This window comes from Neolamprologus multifasciatus, chromosome 7 (genome assembly GCF_963576455.1).
Source record: "Neolamprologus multifasciatus chromosome 7, fNeoMul1.2, whole genome shotgun sequence".
In the NCBI taxonomy this organism is placed as follows: Eukaryota; Metazoa; Chordata; class Actinopteri; order Cichliformes; family Cichlidae; genus Neolamprologus; species Neolamprologus multifasciatus.
In genome coordinates, this window is record NC_140445.1 from 41,794,426 (window position 1) to 41,812,891 (window position 18,466).

The following is an 18,466-nucleotide window of genomic DNA, read 5'->3' on the forward strand; positions in this document are numbered from 1 at the left end:
AACTGTTGTGATGTAATCAGCTGGTCTTTCCTCTGGTTAGAAATCCATCCATGCATCTGTTAGACAGTGCTAACCACTGCGTCACTATGCACCAAGATTCCTTGAATTCTTGAATTTCTATCATTGAGGACTTTCTCTGCTTATGTAGTGTGCAAACTGTAGGTGTGGAGAGTGACTGATTGACTATTTAGGGAAAAGGACCTTTTCTCTCTCTATCTAAATACAAACACACACACACACACACACACCATCTTAAATCCCACCTTTCGCCAGATCTTAACATGCTCTGTTGAGATGTTTGCTATGAAAAGTGCAAGTGTCATGATGAAACGTGATGTGTGACAGTTGGGGACAGGGCTTTACGTGACGGGAGATACTGCCTTTTCATAAGATGGTAATTTAGATGTTCATCTATCTTTGACATCTTAAGTTGTCTTAAAAAAAATAAATGTGATCTGTGAAAAGCAAGAATAGGAGTGTGCAAGTTTATTTTGTCTAGCACAAACTCTTCAGGCTGTCTGTCCATCCGTCCCATTGTTACAAACATGGTATCTCTTGAGCACTTTCAGTGAATTCTGCAAATTTAAACCTTCGCTTGGACTGAAGAAAGAACTTGTTATATTTGGTCAATGTGACCAATTGTTCTGCTTTATGAAGCTGGATTTGGAATTGTCCAGATAGTTTAAGGCTTAAACCCAAGTTTTTAGTATTATAAAGGGACCGTCATTTCTTACTGTGGCGCACCACTGCTTCAGAATAGTTTATCTTCCAAATTAGAGACCACCAGGTAGGAAATCACATCTTTTTTTCCTCAATATTTTTTGCCACTGTTTTGTTCTACAAGCCTGAAAACATATCATCGTAAAACAGAACACCTCTATTTGTTCTTATGGACCTTATGTCAGATTTGCATGTAGTCTCAGTGTTATGTTTGATGCTGTTTTTGAAACACCACCGTGGCTGCACTTGAAAGAATGAAAAATGTTGTGTTGAAATAAAAAATCTTAAACAAAAACAATCTGCAGAATAGGACAAAATCATTCAGGACACTTAGACAAACACAAAACAAGGCAACACAAAATCAGTGCAGAGATTAGAAGAGGCAACTGTGTGATTGTGTGTAGTGAGTGTACCCTTTTCTGTTCAGTCCTGGAGGAGAGAGGGAAGAAGGGGAAGAAAGTTCTGATTTGTTAATGCTGGAAAAGACACTTGGAATAGGTGTGAGTCCACCGAACCAGAATTAAGTGTGAAACTGCAGCTCTGCAGGGCAGCTGTAGTCAGGTCAGCAGTGATAATTTTAAGGTTAATAAGCAGGAATTTTCCTATGTTTTACCTTTGCTATAATAAGCATAATTTAAATGTTTAGACTGGTTTTGTAGACCTCTGCTGGAATAACAATTATAATCCATCAAATTTTCCCGTGTCTTAACGATAGAGTAATGATACTCTGTTAACTTGCTGACAGAAGCGTTGCCGACTTTCCTTTCTGGCTTCAAATAGACAAAGAGCTTTTTTTTTTAAAAACAATTTCACTTAAACTTCTGCTGTGAGTGTGCTGACGCTGATTACATTACTCTGTTTGTGTGGGCAGAGCAAAGTGGAGGGGTCAGTGGGGATTTTTGAAATGAATGCTTGTGATATGGACATAATTTTGTTTATACATCACATAGATGGAAACCAAGCCGTGTGTGTGTGTGTGCGCGCGTGTGTGCGTGCGTGCGTGCGTGAGAGAGAGAGAGAGTCCAGCCAAGTTGCACTTACCCTAACTGCAACTTGGTTATTTGCAGTTAGGGTTATTTTTCCATTTTTACCCACCAGTTAAAAATGATGGCTAAAAATACATTTTTTTAAAACTTTTTTTTTTAACTGGGTCATTTTTTCTGTACTAATCATGTCTGTACTTCATGTCTGACGTAGAAAGGGCAGATACACTTTTGGTATCAGTGATGTTAGTCAGATTCACAGCAATGTCCAGTTTTTTTTAACCACCTATCCAATTCAGTGTCACCGTCAAAGCGCACCGAGAGTACAGAAAGCTGGTATGCTATGTAGCAGCTGGAATGGTAAATGGTAAAAATCCTTCCATAATCCAGGTAACTCTTATTTTCTAAAGGATACAGAATAAAGAGCAGCCAGGCTACGCTGCTAATTAGGCTGCTGTAAGGGCAAGAGGTCAGCGAGGCAGCCTGATGCTTTAAAAGTCATCAGTCAAATGTTAGCATCAGCTCTAAAGCCAAGAGGCACACAGAGTGAGGTGAGATGGTCGTTTTCATGTGGTGTTTGCTTCTGTGACGTCTTAAAGATTTATGCCATTCCAGCAGTATGCAGTAGAAAGTGCAGAAAACAGAGAAGTACTCTGCTACTGTATACTGGGGCAGAATGCTAATTAGCCTACTTTACTTCTGATGGCCTATAAAAAGACCGCACAGCCCTGGGAGAGCTTTTTGGGACTTGTCTGTCGTCTTTCTTTTCCTCTGTAATGTAACTATGTACATGGATCTGTTTATTTGCTAGAGTTATACTTCCCTACCTAACCTTAACCCAGTCCTGGGTTAGGTTTAGGTAAGGCCTGGGAGATTCATTTTAGTAAGAATTCCTGGTCCCAGCGGGTTATTAAAACAAGGTATCCGAGATAAACGGATTTCTCTTTACATTCATGTTCAGTATTAAGCTCCTTTTAATTTCTTGCAGTGTAAACCTGGCAGGTTTTCCTCTTCTGAACAAATTCAAACACGCACACCTTTTAGCACAACTCGAGCCAAGATGACTAAAAGAGATGTTTCAAAAGACCTCAAAAACCTGTCCAGAGGAAACAAACGTTTAGGAAAAGAAGAAAAAATTAGTATGTAGAACTTGTGGAAGGAGGGTGCCTGGAGTTGCCTCTTCCTGCCTTGGCTGATGCAAGTTTTATGTTACAGTACAAGAATGAATCATCGTTGTGTTTGTCAGCAGAAACAGGTTAGACGTGGAAGAACTCGGAAAAAAGTTTTGTTTATTGTATGAATGACAAAGAAGGCTCCCGCTGACTGAGGGATTCGATAAACTGTGGTTTAGGTATTTAAATGCTGTTTTTCTATTATTCATCACCAAAATATTAAACAGCATGGGATAATTTCAGTGCTTTGAAATGTTTTCAGAAGCATTTTTGACATGCAAATATTCACTCTTCAATAGTAATGCACAGGCTTCTATGATAATGACTAGCAAGTAGTCAGTAACAACAGGGTAGCAGATACATTCACACTGTAAGTCCCACTAGCACCCCCTCCAGTCAGCTGTCGTTGCACACAGTGATTATAAGGACTGTGCAATGCTGGAAATCAAAGTGATATCTTTTCCTATTATCTTCAAGCATGTCCAGCAGGGAGACAGAGGCATGCCACAGAACCATCTCATTATTTAGAATTTCTTTCCCATTCATTTTTAGTAATCTGCTGAAGGTAAGATCAGGAGGAACCACAGTCAGTACAGCTGGCTACTTTAAAGACGTGATATCCTTGAAAAATATAACTGGTAAAGCTAAACAGGTGTCATCAAGTCTATTTGGATGCGCTTTTTACAAAACAGACAGTGTAGTTTTTTAAATGATGTTACAATGAAGAGGACATTTTTTTTTCTTCCACCTCTACAGTTCAGGAACACGGTGGGAATGAGGCCCATCGCAGCTGTCACATGAGAGGAGGTGGAAAACACCCTGCACAGGTCATCAGTCTGTCATAGGGGTGACACAGACTGACAACCATTCAGCAAATATACAGGAAGGAACACGCACCCTGCACAGACAGGCTGTAGCTGGCTGGTGGACTGGAATCCAGGACCTTTTTATTTTGAAACAACCGTCCAAACTACTGTGATTGGAGACATGTTAAAAGTTGCTGAAAGTAAAGTATTGCTGGGCAGGTAAAAAAACATACATTGCATGTAATCAGTGATACTGGAGACAGTCAGTGGACTGTTAGTAGTAGAAACAAAGCAAATGTTTTCATACTCATTATGTCAGAGGACAATATTTGAGCCGGACCTGCATGGAGTTTCCCATAAATATGGACCGTGTGTAAGTGTTGGAGTTCTTGGCTTGTTCGTAGCTCAATGTACTGTCCTAACTGTGTGTAGGGTTTTGTGTGTGCATTTAAATTTTTGTTCTATTGGGGTTTTTTTGCACATGCAAGTGCAAGTTTTTTGTCCAACAGATGATTGGTGAGAAGATGCATATATAATAATTAAAAAGACTGACTTCTGTGTATAAGTATACAAACTGAACTGTAATGGCCGATGTATTGCTATCTGCCTCTCATCCTATAGGCAGTGTGTAACGCTGCCTACAATGGCTGTTATTGTGCTTCGCTGTCAAAGACCTGATTGTCAGACAGTAGAACAAAGAGTTCCCTCTATCAGGAAAAAGTCTGTGCCATGAGGCTAATAGAATAGGAAATATATTTTTTGAAGGTTTTAGACAGCAGTTTATTAAACTCACTACTAGATATGAATGTACTGAAACGGTTTTGTTCTTTTTTCAGTTAAGAGTTTTGGTATGTCTACTTCTCGTACTACAGCCACTCTATAAGCCAGTATCACAAAGTATGTGATGCTCAGCTCTGATTACTACCTTTAAATGTGAAGGACCAGGTCCTTAAATCACAAATATCTAGTGATGTATCTGCCGTATTAGACCAATAACTGCTTGACACATTGGGTAAACAGAGCATACTACTACATAGTACTACTCTCTGCTCTATGTAGTACATTTCCAGTGTTTGGAGGGTTTTTTACTGTTGCACAGACAGTTTGCCATTTAGGACACAGTTTTATGATAATGGCCCAGATGGCTGTAGATGGCTGTAACCGAGTAGTGAATAGAGTGTATTGACACCACACAGTCTGATACTGAAAGAAACTATAGTTGACGAAAAAGACTGTTGACCTCCAGGATAGAAGCATGAAAGACGTAACAACAAAAGTCTTTTAGACAAAGAGCTTTTTTTTTTTAAACAATTTCACTTAAACTTCTGCTGTGAGTGTGCTGACGCTGATTACATTACTCTGTTTGTGTGGGCAGAGCAAAGTGGAGGGGTCAGTGGGGATTTTTGAAATGAATGCTTGTGATATGGACATAATTTTGTTTATACATCACATAGATGGAAACCAAGCCGTGTGTGTGTGTGTGTGTGTGTGTGTGTGTGTGTGTGTGTGTGTGTGTGTGTGTGTGTGTGTGTGTGTGTGCATGCGCACATTGTCTTGAGCAGGACAAAGTTGACACTTCTGCTGGCTCATAGATAATGTTAGCTGCTCCAGGGGCAGTATGCCTGCTATGTTTCATATGCAACTACAACTTTCCCACCTACACGTTATCCCACTCTCTGCTGCTCGCCCAGCAGCCAAGGGTAGATTTTGTGTGTGATTTTGAATCAGAACAGTGATCGGCAGTGTGGTTATGCAGTCAAAGAAAGAATGTTCCTGTTTCAAACCTGACCTGCTGGCTAACGTGGGCCTCTCTGTGTGGAGTTTGCATGTTGTGATGTTGAACGTAAGTGTCAGTGTGAGCATAAATGGTTGTCCATCTCTTTGTATTTTCCATGTTATAGACTGCAGACCCATCCAGGGTGTTTCTTGTCCCATGGCAGCTGGGATATGCTACCATCAAATGTATAAGCAGTGAAGAAAATGGTTGAATAATGATTTCTTTCTCTTAATTTAATTTACGCTTGCAGTAAATTAAAAAGAACTCCCAATCTGTTTGGCTGAATGTAGGTTTTGGGTTTAATCTCCTAAGACCTGAACTCTATCATGGCATGCATTTTTTAATTCTCTTTGCCTTTCAGCTGATTGGCACCTGATGAATGTAAAAACAAAGAATTACCAGATGTTTTTTAATGTGAACATGGTTGAAAATTGGTGTGATCTTGTGACCTTTGCTCTAAGCCTTGACGAATCTTTTCATTGACGTATTTGAAAATCTCTGAAAGAGTGCTTTCATTATAGAGATAGTTGTACTTGTGCTGACTTTGTTCCTTGCATCTTAGAAGAGGATCGATTCTTTTCCGGTGTAGGAATTGCTCAAGGATACAGGCTGTTAATGGTATGATTGGTATACAATGTATGAAGAGGGGGCAGCTTTACAAAAGGTAATCTGTGTGTTGGGAAGTGTTAAACTAGTAGCTCATGGAGAATGTATGCCTTCACAGAAAGCTTCTGTATGGGTGTGTCCCCAGATGATTCATTGTCTATGGAAACCGACAGAGTCTTACAAACTTTATTACTTTATTATTACAGGCTTATTACTTTCAGTCCAGGGTGTCCAAGAGGCCGTTCAAGGAAGGAATGGTAGACTGACTCCTGGTCCAGATCTCTTGGAAGCCACTCCAACTAAAAATATTAAATCCACAGCCATGTGGAACTCCTGATCTAGTTTTGAATTGACATTTTTTAGTGCTAAACAAACATTATTAGTAAAAGTTATGTCTGGTATAGCCACCCTCCCCCTTCTGCACATCTCCATACCACCTCAACCTTGTTTCTAACTTTGTCTACAAAAAGCTGAACCTGAGCTGTCCCTCTGTTGTACTATTTTCTATCCTGTCCCCAAATCTGTATACTCCTAGTGCCTTGGGGAGGGTTGTGACAGAAGGGGATATGGCATCAGATCTTTACCAGGTCAGACGTGGATCAAAAAAGAAAGTAGTTTGTCTCTGTGTCTTTTATTCCAAATTTATATTTTTTTCAATAATGGAAAAACATTCTTTAGAGGCAGGGAAGTGCCTGCAGACAATTGGAACATTTTTTCAGATTTTTGGATTATAAAGGGTTAATTGATTGTCACATCCACTGAAATACATTCATGTTAGTCATTAGCTCTTTAAGGCTGGTTGCCAAAGAAATGCCAATCTGACAGTAAAGACAGTAAAGCTATGGCATGTTCCTTAGCGCCTGTGTATGAGCATACCAGAGCACTGACACGCTTTCTCAGCCTGAGAGTAAGGACACTGGGAGGGCTTATTTGCATGATAAGAGCTCCTCAGGCCAATAGACTGAGTGGACAGAGGAAATATCATGATTCAGCAGGAAGTGACGTGTCGGGTTACACACTCCGCCCTCTTTTCCACAGCAAAGACAGAGAGATCAAGGCAGAAAGAGGGGACGAGGAGGGTACAAGTAAATGAGGCAGGCAGCGGTCTCATTCTTGCTGTGTGAGATCACACAGGGGCATTATGTGGAGATCTGCTTGACTGTTGAAAACAAGACTGGACAAGACAAAAGAAGAGATACGGAGAAGGAAAATAACTGGGAGGGTTGGGAGAAGGACATAGGAAGGAAGGAGGGTGAAGGAGGGGACTTGGAGGAGTTTGGAGATCTTTTGGATCTTGTTGCACAGAGTCTCACAGGGCTGAGCTAAAGCCCTGCCTCGGAGTTAGCACAGCTGCCTTGCTTGGGACAAAATGAACTATCTGGTGAGTGTGTATGACAGTTTGTTTTCATGCAGAATCACAGCCCATACAGCATGCTGCCTCTTTAAGGTGATCCTTTTTTTCTAGCGTTTGTCTTACTCCTTTAATTTCAGTGGTTTAGTGTGTTTTAGCAGAGCATGCTATACCACAGCTGTGGAAGCACAGTGAAGGAGAGAGAGCGAGACTGGATTTAACATTTCTTCTGTGGACCTACCTTTTGTTGGCTCTCAGCAGGGTGTGTGTGTGTGTGTGTGTGTCTGTGTGTGTCTGTCTGTGTGTACACAGCAACATTTCAGGCATGCCATTGCATAAATAAACCTTGTAAGTTATGTGCTTTAAGAAAAAAAATATCCAAAGTAAGTGAAATTTCACACTTATAAGTTGGATTGCTGAATATGTATTTCAAAGTATAGCAAAACATAAGTCACTAATGCTTATAGTTGTTAAAGATACAAAGCTACTGGTTCTTTTAATCTTTTTTCTTTGAGTGCGTTTTTGGACAGAATCAGAGCACACAGAGCCGCCATATTCACCACATTTAGCTGTTTGGTTTTTCCACTATCCTTTCCACTTAAAGCCAGAAGCCCCAGTGGACCTAGAAGGAGATTTTGGGGGGCTTTGTGACTGAAAAGAAAGAGAAAAAAGAAGAAAAAAAAGATCAGAGAGATGTGGTCTGTTGTTTTGCTTACTCAGAGGAAAGTAGGGAGAAATGTAGGTCTTATGGCCAACTGACAGTCAAAGGCAATCCCTTGGTTGAGTTAAGTGAGCAGAAATCAAGGCAGAACAGGATGCCATGTGCTGATACAGAACATGACAAAGATTTAGCTCAAACAATGGGGACTTGATGACTGGAGAGACAGAATTATGGTTTGATAGGGAGGGGGGGATTTGTTTGATAGAAAGAAAAAGACTGCTCCTTCCTTGCTATTGTTTCTGAATGTTGGCTCAACACTTAGTCTGTGTGTGTGTGTGTGTGTGTGTGTGTGTGTGTGTGTGTGTGTGTGTGTGTGTGTGTGTGTGTGTGTGTGTGTGAAGTAAGTACTGTAAGGAATGTTGCACATAGTTAAATACTGTAGAGCAGATTGCTGTGTTTGTAACGAGTGTGTGATCAATATGAAATAAGATTCCAGTGTCGTGTGATTTAGATGTAAGTCTCTCAGACCTTTTCCACTGACTCCACAAACCTGCCCTGTCGTGTTAGTGTGTGTGTGTGTGTGTGTGTGTGTGCTTTAACATATTTACTTTTAGTGAAAAATAAGGACTGGAGACAAACTGCATTAGCATTAGCTAACCAGCAACCACAACAAAATGAAGATGTGTTTAAGCATATAGCCCTCTTGGACTGTATACTCGAAAGCAGCCTTTCTGTGCTTTCAGATATATCACACAGTTAAGTATATAAGGAATCACAAAATCACAAGTGGTATATTTAGTGAATAAAATCAGTGATTAAATGGATAAGGAATAATGAAATGTTTGGAGTCTCTCTGAGACCACAGCATTTATTAAAGTCCAAGAATACAGTCTCTTCCTAATGAAGTAAAACATCATAGTTTTTAAATCAGTTACGCAGATTAATTAGGTTTTGATACTATTTTGATACTAAATGAATAATGCATAAATGGCTGGTTAAATATTAAACAATTGATGGATTACGCCTTTTAGTACTTCATAAATATCATTAGTAAGACTGTGTTTATTTTTATAACAGTTATATTTCAGTTTAAACATAATCTACCATGTAAAAAAGTGTGAAATACGATTTAAAAACATATTAATGCATCATCGTTTACCAGAATTTGGTGCATATGGTGCATTGTCAGAAAGGTTAGCAAACACTTAAAGCTCATAAATGTCTTTAGAGATTATATAGTTTGTTTTATTTTGATGCCAAGATTTTCACTGGGAGTGGGCAGAAAGGAGAGGATTAGAAACGAGTGCGTCAGACGGACGGCTCCGTGGAGTAATTTGGAAACAAGGCTGAGGTGGTTTGGACATGTGCAGAGGAGGGAGAGTGGGCACACTGGCCAAATGATGATGAAGAGGGTGCTGCTAGGGAGGAGGAAAAGAGGAAGGCCTCAGAGGAGGTTCATGGATGTAGTGAAGGAGGACATGCAGACGGATGGTGTGACAGCGAGGGATGAGTTGGAGGCAGAGGAACTGCTGGAAATACTTAATGTGGTCGAGGTGAGAGAGCCTCCTGTATAAAACATGCAGCAGGAAACAAATGTTTCACCCACTGTCCAGTGATTAATATTAGCAGTGATTTCAGCAATCCCTCATCTGAGGGACTTGGAGAACAGTGGAAAGTGGCTGAGTGAACACAGGAGATGGATATTGCTGTTCCACCCCCACTCCCAACTGCAAGTATAAAGATAGTATTATAGTGCAGGATGATACGGAGATACTCTATTATCATCATGATTAATATTACAAGTGTAAGGCACTGTGATTGTCACTGATGCCTCACAGCAAGAAAGTTTAAGTTCAAACCTCCAACCTGGTGGTCTGGCTTCCACCCACAGTCCAAACACCTGTATGTCAGCTTAACTGGTCATTTCAAGCTGGCCTTAAGTGTGGAAGTGACAGCTGTCTGCATGCCTTAGTCCTTCCTCACCCAGTGCAACAATGCAGCGTAGTAATGTGTGGATGGTGCTGTATGTCACATGTTATTCATTACAACTGTATTAAAACTTAATTTACCCTTATGGATTGAAATATACATATAAACATATAATGAGCATTATTAAGATTTGCCAGAGATCTTTACTGAGTCAGCCCATACCTCTTTGTCAGTGTATTCTGCCCTTACTGATTGAGTCATCCAGGCCTGACTTACAGCAAGAATTTCCCTCTGTCTCCTACATGGCGCTTGACACATACAGCAACACCATCTCTCTGTCTTAAGCATACCCAGCATCTTTTGACTTTTGGTGATTAGGTGTCTACCCTCATTTACCAAATCTCACATAGACTGAGCCAACAAACACAGTAGTCTTTAGTGCTGTGCTGGATAGATGCTATCTTGTATTTGTAATAAGTCGAGGGTTGACTCCGTGTCACGGAGGTGCTGCCCATACACCAGCCAAGTGGATCCCTTCTTCTCATGGAACCTATTGTGCATGAAGTCACCATCCTGTATAAGGGAAGTACGTCAAATAATCACAGTCAGAAGTCACACTGTGTTAGCTATGTACCCAGTTGTGGCTGGTCTGTATATGTATTGGTAGGAGTTTCTCTTTCAGATTGCAAAAATTGGGCAGATTGCACTAAATTGAACTGGAAAAAAGCAATTCTTCATTTGGGTCCAGCATCACTGTGATAGTTGTAGCTAGGATTGTCAGTCTGTTTGGAGTTCTGTGGGAGATGATATCAGAATTAGCACATATTGGCATGGGTGGGCTGCTCTAAACTATGAGTGCAGTACCAAAGCTTTGGCTACTCCTGCAACTCTTGACTTAGACCTCACTCCAAATGTTTAACATAGTTCTAGTCTTAAGTAATACTAGTGTTTTGATGAAAACTAACCTGAGCTGATTTATACTTTGTATTAAAGCATATCCTCTGGATGCATTTTGTGACAGTAACTAAACATCAGATGAGTCCTCCAGGTTGATGAGGTCTGAGGTACTGATATTCAGCCTCTGGTTTAGTCTTTCTGTATCACAGTCAAGTGAAGTAACAAAAATAACTGTTGCTGCCAAAAATAATTCCATACCAGGAAACAAAATAAAATTTTTACTAATTAATATTTTGTTGACTGTCTGTCTGTTTAATTTGATCTGTGTGCTTCAGAGCAGCAGAAATCACTTTATATACTACATACATCACTGGAAATGAATCAAGAAACTGACTCAGTTCTGGAAACTGGTGACGTGATATTACCAAGAGTGTGCATGCCCAGAATAATCTGAGCAAGGTTTAAGTCCTCTCGGCATGTTTGGTTAATCCTGTATTAGCTCTGTAGATTACTGAGGAATGTTGATGTGCACATTTTATTTTTGAAAACAGAACAATGTGAATTCTGTCAGATGGTGTGAAAACACTTATTACAAGAATATTTTGGCATAATATTAGCAGGCAACAATGCTAACCAGAGTACCACAGTGGCAGCCATGCCAGGACTGGGCTTAAGATCGAGTCATTGTGGTCTGTCTGAGTACACCTTCTTTAAATACTTGTCGTGTTGGTTGGAGCTGTGTTTGGACCATTGTTCTGTTGAAGAAAAACTTGACTTTAGTCAAGTGACTTGAACATTACACTGGAAGAACTCATTTCTGTACCTTTCTTCCTGTCTCCCAATACCAAAGCACTTTCAAGCATTAATATTTTGATGTACCATCCTTAGTAGGAGCCACTCATGTAACATTTTAACTGATCCTACTTCTCACTGGTGTTCGTCTTTCATCTAATGTAATGATGCTGCTTTCTAACAAAGCAGCATCAGTGCTCACACTGACTGGAGCACAGATTTCTTGGGGTTTACTAGGTTGAGAGGTTTGGTGAAGTAACTGCAAAGCTTAAGGACATTCTAGCAGATTTCTACTTGCTACAGCCACATATGACACATTTGCTACATAACAAATGTTTCATGAGTGTTATCATCAAACACAGTGGCACGGTGGTTACCACTGTTGCCGCACAGCAAGAAGGTCCTGAGTTCAATTCCACCATCAGGCCGGGGTCTTTCTGTGTGGAGTTTGCATGTTTGTGTGGGTTCCCTCCAGGTACTCTGGCTTCCTCCCACCGTCCAAAGACATGCAGCTTGTGGGGATAGGTTAATTGATTAATTCAAATTGCCCATAGGTGTGCCCCGCCTCTTGCCCTATGATAGCTGCGCCCCCCCCCCCCCCCCCCCCCCGCGACCCTGAAAAGGATAAGTGGAAGCAAATGGATGGATGGATCATGAAACAGCCATAAACATATTAGTCTTTTCTCTGAAGTTGGGTATTTTAATAATCGATAGAGATGGTTGCCTCGATTGGCCATTTGACCACAGTTTTTTGCACTTACTGATTAACTTTATTTTTCTCGGTTGGAGAAGAAAGTGCTTTTTTTATGTTGAGTTAATATATACCTGCATGTCTACCCTTGGTTTCACTTTACAGTAGAGTGCAGTTAGAGGACAGTCAACAAGCTATGAATTACTGAATGTTTTGAATCTGCTGCTGGGTGCAGAGTCTTCCATAACATATGTGAGTGATTAAGCTGTGACGTCAGCACGGCGCTGTAACCATTTGTACTTGCACTCCTTTACTATATCTGTTGCTTCTCAGAAAAGTTCACCGCCTTCAAACAGTCAAAATAGAAGTCGAGATCTAATTTTTGGTCAATCCTGCTGTGCACATGGGTGAAAAGGATTGCATAAATTTCCAGTTAGATCCTGTGGTTGTGAAATTAGTATTTTAAACCAAATACTTTTGGTTGATGTTTCTGTGGCATTTCTGGGGAGAGTTTTTTTCTTCTTCTTAAATTTCAGTTTTTTAAGATGATATTCCAATGTACTCCATCACTGCGATGTCTTGAGTGATTAAATGCAGTGTGTACACACACACATTCCTCTATTGTATATTCTTAACATATCATAGACTAAGTCACACTTACAACGTATTCTCTTCTATAGACAGAATTAAGAATTTACCTGATTTTTTAAAACACGACATCAAAAACGCTACTGGTATGAACTTTAGTTCAGTTAAATCTCTTCAGTAGTAACACACTCCATGTGACTTCTGACTTTCAGATTCTTGCAGCCTCGGTTTCTCACTGTTGTGTACAAAGAGGAGCTGTTTTCAGCCAACCAGCTATCTGTTATGAATAGTCTGCCAGCTATTTAGAAGTTCCTACCAATATCATCTGTCATCAGGTTAAGCAATATCTGGCCACACCTGTGTGAGCCTGTCCTGTTCTCCAGGCTACGAAATCACTGCTGTTGTTTCTGTTGTTAGTCATAGCCTGAAGGCAGACATTCTTCACTTGCTAAAGCAGAAGCCTGCTCTAGAAAGCAGCCGGGGCTGCTTGGAAATCCACCTTTTGTTGTACTCAGACTGAATAGATTATTAAATTGGCATATTTAAGGGCACACCCCAGAAATCAAAAGATTTACTGAGGACTTCTGTTGAGATTTGAATAATATATTTTGAATCTTATTTGCTGAGTATATTGTTTTAGGTATAAGAGAGGCCCAACTTTTTTGGCCGTAAAGAAGCCAAAAGAACTGGGATATAATACTTCCCAAAAATGTAATTTACACGACACGGATGATTGTGAGGCTTAACAAAGGTCTCCCAGAAACACTAGAAACATCATGCTCCTGTTTTCACAGGGTTAATTGATCTCAGTGCATAAAATCAGTGGAGAGTTCCTTTTTACGCAGTATCCTTTTTTTTTTAAGCGTCCTTCTTTTCAGATTCTTTAATCTTTAGTGTTTAGTGATAAGCACAGCTGGTTAATTAAACTTATTCCATGTCAAAAATAAGAGAACTCGGCGTTTACTCCAAAAAACATATTTGGCACATCGAACACTATGGCTCCTCACTAAAATGAAATAATATACAGTTTAACACATTACTGCAAGAGGAGTAATTCACAGCTTTATGGCAGATGACTCAAATATAGAGCCTTTTCCTTTTGTTTTGGGGCTGTGCACACGTTGCAAACATCACTGCCCTGCAAGACACACTTTCCAGCTTCATCTAGATGCTCAGCTGGCTGGTGGGTTATTTTTTTCTGCTGGTACAAATCAGCCGTGTACGCACAACTATTTCTCAATAATAGTTTGACATGCCAAGACAGGAAAGAAGGAATGGGGGAGGGAAGGCCAGACTGACGGTGGAAGAGAGGAAGGAAAGAAGCAGATGTTTGGAGTGAGAGATAGACGGGCAGAAAGAGAGACAGCAAGAGGAAGCCGTGTGGGAGAAGAGAGAAACGGTCAAAGAAAGGAAAATAGGACTGCTCTGCTGTTTTTTGTTGCTTTGTCAACTTCAGGATGAAATGCAGTGTGGCTGCTGTGCCGCGGGAATGTGAGGTAACAGAGGAGTTGTGTGTTTGTATGTGGAGGCTGTGGAATGCTGTCTTAAGTGGGACTCTGTGTGCGTGAGTTTGTGTCGGGGGCAGGGAGAGGGGGGGTGTAAGGACAGTTTGTTGGCAGGTTCTTGCTTGCTTCACCGATAACAGGCATATACACAAAAAACAAACAAACAAAAAAATCCCAAATGTGCTTTGGCTATAGAACCACACACAAAACTCACCAAAGTCAAAACACAGTTAGTGGAGTTTGCATAGTTAACAGTGGATTGTCCTTCCATGACCCTCATGCATTGCAGTACCATCACTGTCACTTACCACATACATGCCTGTGTTATTTCTTTAAGATTTAAAAAAATTCTAATTTGCTAGTTGTTTGGTCAGGACAGCATAAGGCAGATGCAGCCAAAAGGACTAATTTATAAAGGACTTATAAATTAGTGAAAGGACAGTGGTGCAATGATCCCCATAGGCTGCACAGGGCAGCAGTGGGAAGGAAATACTTCATATAAAAGAGACACTTAGCACAAGCAGGGGAGGAGGGGCAGCTGCCTGTGAGCACCTGGGCTGTGAGGGCAAACAGAAAGACAGAAAAGGGAGTAGAAAGATAGAAAATGACAACCACGACTAAACAAGGTACAGTTCAATTCAGTTTCCTTTTTATAGCGCCAAATCACAACAGCAGTCGCCTCAGAGAACTTATTATTACAATAATACAGAGAAGCACTTTGGTGACAGTGGGAAGGAAAAAAATCCCCTTCAACCGGAAGAAACCTCCAGCCGAGTCAGGCTCAGGGAGGGGGCGGCCATTTGCCTCGGCCGGTTGGTGGTGAGGTGAGGGAGACAAAATATGTGCTGTCGAAGAGAGCCAGTGAGTAATAACTAACAGTTAAATGTATAAACACATGGTGAGTGAAAAGGGGTGAGAAAATGAGAAACACTCAGTGCAACATAGGAAACCCCCAGCAGCCTAAGTCTATTGCAGCTTAACTAAGGGAGGATTCAGGGTCACCTAATCCAGCTCTAACTATATGCTTTATCAAAAAGGAGAGTCTTATCCCTTATCTTTAAGTAAGTAAGGGAGTCAGTGAAGAGAAGACAATATAGGAGAAATCTGCTCTCTTTCTAGTCCCTGTCAGTACTCTTGCTGCAGGATTTTAGATCAACTGAAGGCTTTTCAGGGAGTTTTTAGGATGATGAATTACAGTAGTCCAGTAGTCCAGCCTAGAAGTAATAAATGCATGAACTAGTTTTTCAGTATCACTCTGAGACAGGATGTTTTTAATTTTAGAAATGTTACACAAATGGAAAAAAGCAGTTCTACATATTTTTTAATATGCATATTTAAGGACATATCCTTGTCAAGAACGACTCCCAGTTTTCCTCACAGCGTTACTGGAGGCGAAGGTTATGCCATCCAGAGTAAGAATCTGGTTAGATACCATGTTTCTAAGATTTTCAGGGCCGAGTACAATAACTTCAATTATACTTGAATTTAGAAACAGAAAGTTAAAAAGTTAGAGGTCATCCAGGTCTTTGTGTCTTTAAAACATCCCTGCAGTTGAACTAATTGCTGAGTGTTATCTGGCTTCATGGATATATACAGTGGGTCATCTTTATAACAGTGAAAATCTATGCTATGCCTAAACCGAATCAGTCCTAGAACTGAACCCTGTAGAACTCCATAATTAAACTTCATGTGTGAAGAGGACTCTCCATTTGCACAAACAAATTGGAGTCTGTTAGATAGGATTCAATCCACTGCAGTGCAGTAGCTTTAATACTTACAGCACGCTGTGATAAAATATGTGGTCAATGGTATCAAATGCTGCACTGAGGTCTAGCAGGACAAGCACAGAGATGAGTCCGCTGTCAGAGGCCATTAGAAGATCATTTGTAACCTTCACTAAAGCTGTTTCTGTGCTGTGATGGGGTCTGAAACCTGACTGAAACTCTTCAAATAAGCCATTCCTCTGCAGATGATCAGTTAGCTGTTTGACAACTACTCTTTCAAGGATTGTTGAGATGACAGAAAGGTTGGAGATTGGCCTATAATTAGCTAAGACAGCTGGGTTAAATGGCTTTTTAAGTAACTGTTGAACTACTGCCAGCTTGAAGGCCTATAGTGTGGAAAAATTGAAGGTAGTTGTACATAATGGTATGTCTGTGAGATGGTTATGAGTAATTTTTTCTCTGATGGTTAAATTTTAATTGGTAATAAATAAATGAAATTTTTACTAGTTAAGGTCAAATGGAATGTTTCACTCAACTCAGCTCAGACTTTTTGTCAGCCTGTGCTGGAGAGAAACCGAGGGTTTCTGGGGCGAAAACAGGAAGGTTAATAGCATTAACTCGCCTTGCTGAGCCTCAGACAAAACTTGTTTTACCTTTCAGTATAGTGGCTAGCACTGTTTGCTCACAGCAAAAAAAGTCCAGGTTTCGAATCCACAATGTGCCTGAACCTTTCTGTGTGGAGTGTGCATGTTCTCCCTGTGTCCATGTCCCCACTTTCACCTTATGGCCGATGGGACTGACTCCAGCCTTCCTGCGACCATGAATAACCATGAATTCGATAAATGGGTGAAAATGGATGGATGAATAGTACTGTAGGTAATTTATTTGCCAAGGCTGCAGTTCTTCTGGAACCGCATTCCCACAAATGTTCCAGTTCATCCTTAAGAATAACAAGCACCCAAAAAGCTAGTGTAGCTGTCATGGAAGCTCAGCTCTGACCTGTTGATAAGAAAAGAGTCAAAGTAAGAGTTGGCTATACAAGTACTTTGCATTCGAGGTGAAAGATCAGGCTGATAGAGTTGGGTCCGCGATTTGTTTGACACAGACAGTTTTTGTAGTTTTGCCTCTGTACACCCACACGGTGGATTTGCAGTTAGTCAATATGTGACTGAAGTGCAGACTTTCAACTATAAATCCAAATGGTTTGACAAAATGTTTTCATTCACTACTCAGGAACTGAAGCTAGTTACATACACAGTGGCTTTTATGGCTGTGTGAGGCCAGTTTTCGTCTTATTTCATGTCAAATGAAGCCGTGATATCTGAAGCTGATTTGCTATAGGAGTGGGAAAAACATTCTTATTATTTTTAAGAATCTACATAAACACCTGGCTCTGTTAACCCTTGTACATGTGGAAAGCACAAGATGATCAACAAAGCTAAGATTCCTGAAAAGCATCTAATCATTATTGTCAGACTAATCCAAAACGAATCCCTTTAACCAGCTGACCTGCCAATGGGACACAATGTTATTCAGCAATTTAGTGAAGAACTTCACTAAAGAAGTTCTTTAGTGAAGAACCCAAATTTGTATTTCCATTAAGTGCTATCCTTGTTCATGTTCACATTTAAATCACTACAAACAAACAAACAAAAACTACGATCAAATTTGAAATGAAACCAAAACACACTGAAGGGTAAAATCCAAGTAACATTCCCTCTCCTATTCTCTTCTGTCAGGTGGAGTCATGTACAGAGACAAACTTGCAAATGTTTTATCACCTTCTTTACACACGCACATACAAACACAAAACAAAGACACACAAAACACAAAAGAAACAAAAGAAAGACTCAGGCTAATAAATGGTCTCTAGAAACTAAGTAAATGTTAGTTACATTTTTGGGAAGTCCTCTGTAAATCCTTCGATTTCTGGGGTGTGCCCTTAAATATGCCAATTTAATACATAGGTTTCCTAGCCTCGGAGCCTAATCTTAAACATCATAACTAACATACTATATTTCTCATCTCATCTCTCAGATTACCACGTAGAGTTTGTGGCTTTCTAGAAATGCTCTTTTGTGTGTGTCGAGGACAGGTCAGGTCTTGTGTTTTTTGTTTTGTACATACTGTGTGTGTGTGTGTGTGTGTGTGTGTGTGTGTGTGTGTGTGTGTGTGTGTGTGTGTGTGTGTGTGTGTCAGAGGAGCCATTACTTAAAAAGACACATGAAAACGTAGCAATGAAAAGGCATGAGTGTTTGTTTTTG

At 40.3% G+C, this 18,466-nt stretch overlaps 1 protein-coding gene across 4 annotated transcripts in view; it reads left to right on the plus strand.

The window, feature by feature from the left end:
• bcar1 (BCAR1 scaffold protein, Cas family member) overlaps window positions 1-18,466 on the plus strand; it is a 45,934-nt gene that overhangs the window by 6,049 nt on the left and 21,419 nt on the right. The window contains exons 1-2 of one of the 4 annotated variants that reach the window (XM_085164720.1): window positions 7,810-8,427; window positions 8,478-14,469. The exons of 1 other annotated variant lie outside the window; for it this stretch is intronic. In XM_085164720.1, coding sequence (XP_085020846.1) covers window positions 14,431-14,469 — 39 coding nt within the window. In that variant the 5' untranslated portion in view covers window positions 7,810-8,427; window positions 8,478-14,430. Of the gene's footprint in view, window positions 1-6,713; window positions 7,446-7,809; window positions 8,428-8,477; window positions 14,470-18,466 lie in introns of those variants that run through there. 2 more of the 4 variants (XM_085164719.1, XM_085164721.1) reach the window with 2 other exon arrangements.